Below are 11989 nucleotides of genomic sequence, written 5' to 3' on the forward strand. Positions count from 1 at the left end.
GCTTCATTTGGTTTTAGTATGTGGTAATGACTTCTGCACTAGATCTTCCTCTACAGAGCCCAACCCTCAATGTCATAGCCATTACTGAAGCACTTTTACCATTACAGAGGCATGCCGTTCGATTCCCGTCAGTCAAAGTTGACTGTACTGCGCTCAACTCTGCACTGGATCATGAATTATAGTGCAGCGGTGGGGTGAGGGATTGAGGAAGGGGAAAACAAGGAAGAGTAGAAGTAATGGCTGAGAAAATACACAAACACACAATGGAAAAAACACAACAACAGCTGTCTTCTCTGCAAAGTGATTGGAGAGGAGCGGGGCTTGGGTTACATTCCTGAGATGGGGATGGCTGGTGTTGGTTTCAGAGGTGGGGGCAGGTGGTGGGGGTGGAGACAGCTCAACAAGTTGTTGAAAAGAACACAGACGCTTGTCATCAGCCTCCAGAGCAGGGAGCCATCTGAGTGCATTTTAGTCACAGAGGTTAATGACCTCCCTTTGCTCTTCCGTCCTGCTGGAGTCCAGTGCACCAGCAGCACTCTGCTGTGTTTGAGCTCACAGTTCTTCCTTGTGGCCTGGATCAGCCCAAAAAGCTGTAAGTGGATCCTGACAATCCCTTTTTATCTCTCCCTCTAGGGCAGCGCGTAAACTTTCAGAGTAACGATGGTGTTTGGATTACTGTAGCTCCCTTTGATGCCTCGGTATGCACCATGCAAAGTGCAGAAAGAAGAAAGACTGAGACAGAACTGATATGTACTTTTTTTATTTGCCAGTTTTGTGGACGCTTTCTTATCCAAAGGGACCTACAGTACATTTACAACAAGGACCGTCCACCCATACCAATGTGGGGTCAAGTGATAGGGAAACTCAATCCTGTCATGAATCGCTCCTTTTGGGGTTTGAACAACCCTGCAGTTATTGCACAAGTTGTTAATCTGCTCTGATAGATACAAGGTTGAAATTCTCACCAACCTTTTAGGTTTCAAACTTCCTTTTGTCCTGTGCAGTTTCATATGTTAGGAAACCTTTAGAAAAAGAATAAAAAGAATAAAGCCAGCTACATTTCTTATTTTGTGCTGCCTGTTGACCCCATCCACTAATAAACGGTAAGCTGAGCAAGCTGTTGGTCATCCTCTCATGGGATTGTTGGGTAGCTGCCAGTTTCCTGCTTGCTTTGTCAGTGGATAAAGTCAGTAACAAACGAGAAGCCTACAGCCAAGCCGGTCAGTCAGGTCAGAGGTCAGCAGACCTCAGGGCAGGATTGTGCAGAGGAGCACTATGGGGAGAGCACAAGCGGCTGGAATGCACTGAGAAGGGGCCCTTTGCTCCGTTCCTCAGCTCTACTGCTTTTAGAGCCATTAAATCTCTTCATACATCCCTTAGTCTTGAGCATCAAAAGTGGAGAGTCCCCAGGGCTCATAGCAATCCACTGCCTGAGTTTGTAGTACTGACGCCCTGTGTAAGGGAGAGTATTTACGGGCATGAATTGAGGTTGCTTTGGCTCCATCAGTTGTCTCGCAAGGTTTCTGCGATCACGACTGCGAGAGATCTTTGGCTAAGTCTGTTTTTTCTGTCCTGCTTCGATTGACTTGATCATTTTAGCTAGGCTGAGTTTACTGAAAATCTTCATGGCGGCCTCTTTATGCTGATACATTGTTTAGTCCTTTTGGAGAGCCAGCTAAATGGGCGCCATGCTTGACTTCTACATTTTTAGCATCATTAACCTACAGGAAATTGCCCCTGCAGCTGTTTGCCGGCTGCTTGGTTGCTCCACATTCCCAGCTAATGGCTAAACATCGAGGTTTCCTCTACTGTGAGTTTTGACTGTAAAGCAGATTTGACAACTTGGATTTGATGGTGTAACAGATGAAACATAACATTATAGGTTTAGAACTCTGGATTGTTTGTTTGTGACTACTAGTAAAATATGCTATCATGCCATTAATTGCTGCTCCCAAACCAAGCCACAGAGACAGCGTGTGTAAATAACCCCTCCTGTCATTAAGAACGCTTACTAAGCTAAATGAAATGTGCTTTGTATATCTTAGATTAGCCTGTTCTATTGCCTTGTCCTTCGGTCTCAAATGCCAGTACAAAAGGAGTCTTACAATAATGTGTGCTGCCAAGACCTGCTTGCATAAAAGGGGTTGGCTGGAATATTGAGGGGCTGGTGAACTACTTTGTTGCCCGCAAGCAGAACGACCCTGTTGTTCTTTGGTTGCCCAGTGGCCTTTTTGCCAACATTTCTGTTCTCCAGCCCAGTCCATGTACCCCACAAGCAATAAACATCCCTTTCTCTCTCTCACGCAGGCAAAATATATTAAAGAATAGCGTAAGTTTTGCCCTTTGGGATGGTGGGGGCAAGACAGCAGTAAGCCATAAGTTGTAGCACAGTGGCCCAATGAACGTGACCCGTAAGGTCTCGGCTCCGTTGCTCACGGGTGCCATCTAGACTAATCAAGTCATTACAGACTGGTGAAGGCAGCGACAAGAGAGAACTCTTGCTCTGTGCTCCCTTAGAATGTTGGATGTGTAGTGCATTGTTGCCTCAATCTTATTAGGCCAGATATCTTTTTTTTTCTTCTTTTTTTTTTTTTAGTTGTGAATTTGTTCTGAGGCCAGCAGGTTGTTTGCCTCATTTCACAGGCTTCCATTGTACAGTGTGAACTCAGGTCATGTTTATCTACTTGATTTGCCAATTTGCCTCTGAGCATGAGTGGTCACATGACTTTATGACAGCAGTAGTGTCAACTGACAAGACTGTACTGCTTTCAACTCCCATTCACTTTCCCTTCCACTTTTTCCAGCCTGAAATGAATCTGTTTGAAAACCGCTGTTAAGACATCACAGGGAATACGCCTCAATCTCCTGCATGCAGTCAAAAATAGCTAGTTGATGACAGAACCTTCTGCAAAAAATAAGTTAAACTCGTGCCCCAGAAGTGTTTGACTAATCAGGTGGAAAGAGAAATTCTAGGGCTGTTGTGGTGAGAATTTAATTTGGTCAAATGTACACCCTAAAGCCAGAGGGTTAAGAGGATGAGAGGAGATTCAGTCTATCTTCTGTTCCCCTTTCCCTACGCAAGGACATGGAGATCAGGTTCCTCCCCTTGAAAGAGCCGACTGGCCGCGTCTGTAAGAGAAGCCATGAACCTGATCTGATGATTAACTAGCCTCATCACTATGGCTGTGGGCCACATCCAGACACACACACATAGAAGAGGGTTTTTTGTGTCCAAGTCACAAGGTCTACGCAAACCCCCACTGCCCTTATTCGTGGGATTTGCCGAGTCAAGCATCACTATTACTGCTACTCCTAGTCAGTGTTAGTGATTTCAACAAACACTAAACATCGCATATCCATTTGTGCTACAGTTACACTACATCTAAAGACACACATTTGTTTGTGTGTTTCTCAAGCATCATAACCGAGAGAGCACATGTCAGTTTCTTCAGCAGTTCAACAGCCGTTAAAGAGCAAAACTTTTCTCTAATTGTTTGTATCACTCACTGTGTGTTTTGCTCCGTGAATATGTGTGTACTCTGCTGTGTCTGTATCTCTCACTGCAGTGGGTGTGTGTTTGTTCCCCTGTGCGGTTCTCTCTGACGGCCTTGAGAATGGGAGTGATTGATTTTTAGCTCTAATGCTTGTTTACCCTCAGCAACTGCGTTCCAGGCCAACCTCACGGGGGTGCCCACCTCCTCCTCACACCCCTCCCAGCATCCCCCTCCGCCTGGCCTTGCCAATCCATGTTTTCGCGGGGCAACAGTTTGCTTGGCAGGCAAATTGATAGCAAGAGTCGCTCTAGAACCTTGCACCATCTTCAGTGAACATAAATTATTGGTGTAGAGCAAACGGGGGGGCTGGCGGTAGTCCAGCGGCTCCAAGCCCAGCCCTGTCAGCAATTGTTGTGGGGGCACAGAGAGAGAAAGAATGAGTGAGAAAGAGACATATGAAGAGAGGGAGTCGAGCTGCTCTCCTCAATAGCTTTTCATGGCGCGCTGGGCTCCAGGTGCCCCTTTGAAGCCATATAAATTGAAACTGTTTTACCTCTGAAAAAACCCAGCATGGCAGTCATGACTGAGTCTGATCCCAGAGCTGCACGAACACTGGTTTGCTCATACGTGTGCATGCCGACGAACACAATGACTGCCGGTATGCACGCATCGTTTGAGCATCGGGGGGTGTATTTGAGATGGTGCATTTCATAAAACTGAGGACGTGTTCCCTTTTGTGTGTGCATGTGAGTCGAGTTGCATTCTTGCCGGCTTCCTCCTTGTTGTCTGGATGCAGCGTAGAGCTGAAGAAAATCAAACGCACACAAAACACTACCTAAGCACACACATTTAACCTTAGACACACACAAACTACTAGAATACACAGAAGCAAGCTCCTTTTGTCCATCTTTTAAACAAAACACTCTTTTAGCTTCTGTTCTGTTGAGCAGACATCAATCACAGCGCCGCTGACACACACCATGAGTCATGTTATAATCAAAGTTCACTTTCTAAACAAATCTGCCTTTCTCACAGTAAATGCAGTGTTCCTTCTTATGACAAATACTTACAACAAACACACCACATTGCAATTATTCATGAATTTGCGTTGTAAAATGGGATATATATATTATATTCAAATCAGTCTTATCAAAATAAACCTGCAGCCTTCATTTGGCTGGAATATCATGCTTGCAGAAACACACATATGTAAATGCATTATTAACAGCCTCTCTAAATTTAAAATGTGCCAATCTTTCTGCAGATTTCTGTGTAGCAGATATTAAAATGTCATTCTGGGCTTTGATTGATTTTATTGGGAGTCTGTGTTATCTTGCTTCGCTCAGTTTGATTAAACACACAGAAACGATCACAGTCAATTTGAGCTGTGCGTCACGGGGAAACTCAAATCCTTCAGCGATGATGGAGTAGTTTGAGAATAATTGAAATTGTTGGTAAGAGACAATGGAGTTTTGAGAACGTGCCCTTCATTTCCGTTCCACAAACCTCTAAAACAGACAAATAAAGCACGTAGTTTTGAGCGTGTGATATGATAGTATTCCAGCAAGCAATAGCCGTCATTCACCGTCTCGGTTAACTATAGACCCGATATAGTCCGGCTATGAGGAACACACTTCTACACACAAAAAAAAAATGGTTCTTCAGCGGTTCTTTGCGGTGGTTAAGGTGCTATATAGCACCACTACCATTTAAAGAACCTGTTAAGCCCAGTTTGGTTCTTCAGCGGTTCTTTAGCGGTTCTTTGGGGTGGTTAATGTGCTATATGGCACCTCTTATGTTTCTACATAGCACCATTTGACAAAGGTAGGTGCTATATGGCACTTAAAGTGGTTCCCCTATGATTACAAGCCAATGAACCACTTTTAGTGCTATTTAGCACCATTTTTGTTTAGAGTGTAGCCAAAATAACCTTGAATTCGTTTTTTGCCAAAATAACTTGCGAGATGAGATGTATGAAATTCCATCATGTAAGCAAAGCCAACAGTGATTACAAGGTGTTTGGTTTCTTTTCTTTTACATATTCTATGCGTAGCCTGTGCATCTATTCTTGGGCTCTGGTTTAGACGTCTATTACATTTTCACTGACAGCCCAAATGTTGCCTTGTTTTAGCCTATAGACGTCAGGGCTGTGTTTGGAAGGCTATTAGACATCTTTTAAATGCAAAATTGCTTGCTGGGATCATACTATCACCTTTGTCACATATTGTTTGTGTTAGCATGTTAGCATCTAGCTAAATGCATTACCTTATAGCTTAACATTTCGGTTTGTGCAATTAAAAACTGCTGTGATTCTTGCATGCAAACTCAAAGTCAAAAGTGAACCCATTGATTGCACAATGGATTGTGGGTTAAAGTAGCCTAAAAAGCATGCAATCAAAAACACACTGCATCATTCGGCCGACTGTTTGTCTAATTCTTATCTGGCGTACTATCTAGAACGTATAGTGAGTTGTGCTGCAGTGATTCAGTAGCTCAGTCGGGGGATGTGCTGGTTTTCATTAGGCTGCAGGACTCTTTAATTCATTGCAGTCTGGCCTCGTACTGATGAAGTCATTCATCAAGCTCACGGTCAGCCGCTCCGTTGGGGAGCGTGTGTGTGTGTGTGTGTGTGTGTGTGTGTGAAGGGGGGTTGATGTGTGTTTGGGGGCACTGGGGGTTCAGGCTCGGCGTTACATGGAGTTGCGGTGAAGAGCACATCACACCCTGTAATTTAGCCAATAGAGTGCAAACACACATGCACACACATGCACTCTGGGAAATAAAATCGGCCCACATGCACTTGCCGCGGACTGTATGATGCACTGACACATCCCCGAGGACTCCTTCCCGAACCGTGTGTGTGTGTGTGTGTGTGTGTGTGTGTGTGTTCAGAATGGCGCAAGCAGCAAAAAGCCCGTGCCATTAACAGGCTGCAGCGTAATTAACAGTTGATTCGATCGCCGGCTAGCGCTGGCATCTGCAATAAAATAAGCTGCTCATTTTTCTGTCTAATAATTTATAGACTGCACCTCTTCACATTCTGTGGTCAGTCCGTTTCTCAGGATATTGCTCCGGCTCTTAGTAATTCACTCTATTGATTGAGTTTAAAGTGACAGGAACACTTTCAATCTTTCTGTGATCTCTCATGCTAAGTTTACTCTTCATCATGCTGTTAGTGTGTCATGCACACCGCTGGACGAAATTAATAATTCATATAAAGGTAGTGCTCTGTTCGGGTTTCACTTGTTTTGTAATTTGATGCTTTATTTTACAGTGCTGGACTCGACCTGCGATGTCACTCGGATGTGCGTTACTCTGCTTTCAAAGCTGTATTTACTAGTGCTGGGCTATGATGAATCGTGATTAATCACATTCAAAAAAAGTTTGTGTTCACATAATATATGTGTGTGTACTGTGTATTATTTTGTGTATATAAATACACACATACACATGCATGCATATATTTTAGAAATATTTGCATGTATATGCTGTATATACATAATTTATATATAAAGATAAATATTTTATATATAAATAACAAATTTTTCTTAAATATATACATGCATGTGTATTTATATATCCCAAATAATAATACACAGTACACACACACACATATATATTATTATGTAAACACAAACTTTTATTTTGGATAAGATTAATCATTGCCCAGCTCTAGTGTTTAAAGAACGCAGAATTTGGGTTCTTGTAAAAAAAAAATATTGATGTACAATACTTTCCTCTGTGCATAACCCCAATGCATATTCCCATCCATGTTATAATACCAGTGCATGATAATAGAGATTGTGGATGCCATCATGGGTGGATTTATAAATCCCGATATGCGCATGTGAAATGACACGGACACATCTGCATGGCGTTGGTAACGTCTATCAGGCCCAGGCTCTGTATTTACTGTGATTTGTGGAACAGAGCTGGATGAAACTGGATCTGCTGTATATTGTGTGTCTGCGGTCAGGATATCTTAAGCTGGCTTTGAAGGGTTTTAAGCGTTTTCTGTTTTTATCCTGTCAGGGAAGAGCAGATATAATGTCTCTGGTTTGTGTGAATCATTGAGTGCTGCAGTATTATATGGGTTTGCTTTAATGACGCGCACATGCCTGAAGAAACACTGATACAGAGAGGACAGTTTAATGACGGCACATGACATTCATTAATGCCTACTTTCAAGATTAAACAAACATTTGAACAAATAGTTTATCATTGATTAAAGGCTTTAGCTAGATTTTTATGTTCGATGTGGGTTATCAGCTGATTGCAATAATAATATAATAAATATATATATATTAAAAAATATATATTATATAATAATATAGAGAACCAGTCACAAAATCTGCTGCTGTCTGTGAGAGAAAGACACACACACACACACACACACACACACACACACACACACACACACACACACACACACACACACACACACACACACACACACACACGCTCTCACACACACACGTATGTATGTGCGCTTCAGTCTTGCCAAGCATATGTCAGCACTTAGCAATCAAAAAATTTATTTCTATGTGCCCATTATCATATTTCTTTGTTAATGATTTTAGCATATTAAAAGCTCCAGTGTGCACAAGTAGAAATCTGATTCATGCGTCTCTTTTTCCTTCATTATTTTTTCAATCTTACAATTGTTTTCTAATTAATTGGACACATTCCTGAAACGTTCCCTCCTCGCGCTCTTTAATTAAACCGGCCGTTGCTTTCTCAATGTGAGGCTCAGGGTCAGATCCAGTCCAGATCCAGTCCAGTGTAATGCTTTATTCCTGTGACTTTTAGAACATGTGTAAGAAGAAAGACTCGCTACACACAAGAGTGTGTGTGTGTGTGTGTGTGTGTGTGTGTGTGTGTGTGTGTGTGTGTGTGTGTGTGTGTGTGTGTGTGTGTGTGTGTGTGTGTGTGTGTGTGTGTGTGTGTGTGTGTGTGTGTGGGATGTCTGAATAAAGCGGAGTGTGTGGTGTGTGTTTGGTTGTTAATCTGCCTCTTAAACACATCTGTCAGTGCGGATCACTATTGTTCGTCATGCTTCAGACACAAACGGCACAAATTCAATCCTGCCATTTCTATCATGTCACATTTGGCAGATCAACAGTGACACAAATTATATCATTGCATCCCGCGCGGGGATTGTGTTTGCAGTGTGACTCCTGGCTACTCGAGACCTTTGCAGGAACGTCTTGCTTTAGCGCTTGGCCTGCGTTCAGGAGCAACTCAAGCTGAAGTCATTCCTCTAACCGTCCAGGAAAGGAGGATGTGTTTAATCCGGCCGGAGGATTCACCGCGGTGCCGTACGGATCTGTGCTATTCATCCATTAATCGGTCCAACACAGATTCAGTTGCACTGTTTGTGTGTTTGTACAAGCAGAAGCGCCACGAATCCAGCTTCAGTGTGCTATTGAGCTATTAAACATAACACTTATAAATAATATATAAATATAGCAGCATGCCATGACCATGTCCTCAACACTCGGGGGATTTCTTTATTTCCCTTTTCATTTAAAGGAATTAAATAATCAAAGTATTTATAGTGAACATTAAAATAGATGTATATGTAAATACAGTAGGCCTATACAATATAATCCAAATGGATCGAAATTGTATATGCAAGTCAAATACATAAGTCTTAAATTTAGGCCTTTTTTGAGTGAATATATATATGTTTGATGTAATCTTTTTCAGCTATTTGCAAATAATGTTTTTAATTTAACACATGCACACATTCACTCCTAATCATATTTGAATTCGTGCTGTGCAAAATCCCAAAATATCCTAAATTAAAGTTTGTGTTATACATAATATATGTGTGTGTACTGTGTATAATTATATTTTATATATAAATACACACACATGCATGTTGTATATATTTAAGAATTTTTTTTCATTTAAATATAAAATATTAATATTTAAATTCTCATCTGAAGCGCGCGCACGTCTTATTGATTTCTCTTTCAAGTCTTGCGCTTAAATGGACAAACTCACTCAAAGAGTGTCAGCATGTCCGTCTCGATGAGTGTCCTAGCAGACTCAGTCTGAACTTACGCTATTTTCTTCTGGAAACAAACTTTGTTGCATTATTTTTCTGTTATCTTTGAAAAAATCTGTATTGTAAAAAGCGCTGTATAAATAAACGTGACTTGACGATCAGTGTACGTATTCATGCGTTGTGTCTTAAAGGGACAGCATCCTAATATTCCTTCTGTCTGTGCTTTTAATGTTAATCAAACAACAGAACACAAGGAAATCACTCACAGCTCTGGATTGAATATCTTTTGTGACTTTAATAAGGATTAATCTTTAATTTATACAGTCAAATATGCAATGTTATTTTACATTTGATTACTTTATTCAATTTCTGTACCTGAAAACTAATGTCAGCCCTACCTGATAAACCTGAGAAGCACTGTTTCTTTTATTAATATCTTTGCTCTATTGTATTTATTTGTGCTGTTGCTTGTAGTTGTTCTTTATTTTTATTTGACAGTAGTCTTTTTTTTTCCATGAACACGGCACATACCGTACCGTACCGAAAGCGAGACCCTAAAACCCACAGCATAATGAAGTGTGTAGTGATTCAGGGATGTCAGCACAGATGTTGATTGTGTGTAAAAGCGGTTGACTGTAGCTGTGGTTTGCGTGATGTTCTCCTGGTGCAGATGAGTGTGTTGTCTCTGTGATGTTCCTCCTGATCCTGACCGGAGCGGGTCTCTCTTGTGTTCTCTTCCAGCACCCGTATCCTTCAGAAGAGCAGAAGAAGCAGCTGGCTCAGGACACAGGCCTCACCATCTTACAAGTAAACAACTGGTGAGTCCAGGCACTTTTCCTCTCTTTGACCACCGGGAAGCTTTAGCGCGCGGACCTTATCGCCGCGTTTTCCTTGCCTTTGATGCATGAATGAATCCGTGCCGGATTACAGATGTGTTGCTCCGGCCGGCAGCGTCTCTGTAGAGCTTAGCTCATAACTGGAGGTGGTGGATTAAATAAAATGATCACAGAGCCAAAGAAATGATACAGGAATTATTTATCAAAATACACGCCCGGGCTCTTTTTTTATCGCTGGCTTAATTTCGTTCGCTACATTCTCCGGCCGATGTTCAGATTAATTGAGCTGACAGCTTCTTTTCAAAACACCGGGAAGGTATTTGCACGGATTTTCTGGCCTTACACAAACTTAATTATACGGAGCGCTCCTTTATCAGTCTAATTCCGTGTAGTGGAGCTGCTATTTACAAATGAGAAGTCCCTGGCTTTTATTCACAGCTTGCTTTAATGTATTTATCGGAGCGGACTCATTTACGCAGCTCTATCTGTCGGGGACAGGCGGCGGCCGAGGGCTTTATCACGCGTCTCCTCGGGGTCAATTGATTTCTGTGCTTTTGTGATTCATTTCCCCTACACCTCATTCTACCGCGGCTCACATGAGAACACGCCTGGAGAACGAGAGAGTGAGAGAGCGAGAGAATGAGCTTGATTCGTCGGCCGGATCTGACCAGGTGCTTACATTGACCACAGGAAGAGCCGTTATCTGCCTTTCACTCGCCTGGCGTTTCAATTACAGCGTTCCTGGCCTCACACACACACACACACACACACACACACACACACACACACACACACACACACACACACACACACACACACACACACACACACCTACAGCAGCAGAACATTTAGATTTGCCTATTTCATGCTGATTAATGCTGAAATAACCTGCAAACCCCACAAAAACAACACAGAGAGAGAACAAGTGAAGCTAGAGGAACACTTTCAGTCTATCTATCTATCTATCTATCTATCTATCTATCTATCTATCTATCTATCTATCTATCTATCTATCTATCTATCTATCTATCTATCTATCTTCTCCAGAGTGGATATATATATATATATATATATATATATATATATATATATATATATATATATATATATATAAATAAACTAAATTAATATTTTTTACTACAAAAATCAAACATCACTGAACTTAGTTAAGCTGGACTGTGACACTATTGTCTTCTGGAAACAAACTCTGTTGCATTATTCTCCTTTTCTCTGTGTGAAGCTGCTTTGAAAGGAGTGTTTGTAGGAGTGTTTGCGGGAGTGTTTGTGGGAGTGTGTGTGGGAGTGTTTGCGGGAGTGTTTGCGGGAGTGTATGTGGGAGTGTTTGTGGGAGTGTTTGTGGGAGTGTATGTGGGAGTGTTTGTGGGAGTGTGTGTGGAAGTGTGTGTGGGAGTGTTTGTGGGAGTGTTTGTGGGAGTGTGTGTGGGAGTGTTTGCGGGAGTGTTTGTGGGAGTGTATGTGGGAGTGTATGTGGGAGTGTTTGTGGGAGTGTTTGTGGGAGTGTATGTGGGAGTGTGTGTGGGAGTGTTTGTGGGAGTGTTTGCGGGAGTGTGTGTGGGAGTGTTTGTGAGAGTGTTTGTGGGAGTGTGTGTGGGAGTGTTTGTGGGAGTGTTTGTGAGAGTGTTTGT

The 11989-nt window shown here is 42.1% G+C and overlaps 1 protein-coding gene across 1 annotated transcript in view; it reads left to right on the plus strand.

Moving 5' to 3' along the window:
- Positions 1 to 11400, plus strand: part of LOC309491697 (homeobox protein Meis2-like) — a gene marked incomplete at its 5' end in the record, with an annotated part of 34913 nt that extends 23513 nt beyond the window's left edge. The window contains one exon of the mRNA XM_082190739.1: positions 10249 to 11400. Within this exon, the coding sequence (XP_082046865.1) occupies positions 10249 to 10329 (81 nt within the window). The 3' untranslated portion in view covers positions 10330 to 11400. The remainder of the gene's footprint in view (positions 1 to 10248) is intronic.
- Between the last annotated feature and the right edge of the window lie 589 nt (positions 11401 to 11989).

Source organism: Leuciscus leuciscus, assembly GCF_965113295.1.
Source record: "Leuciscus leuciscus genome assembly, contig: HAP1_SCAFFOLD_444, whole genome shotgun sequence".
Lineage (NCBI taxonomy): Eukaryota > Metazoa > Chordata > Actinopteri > Cypriniformes > Leuciscidae > Leuciscus > Leuciscus leuciscus.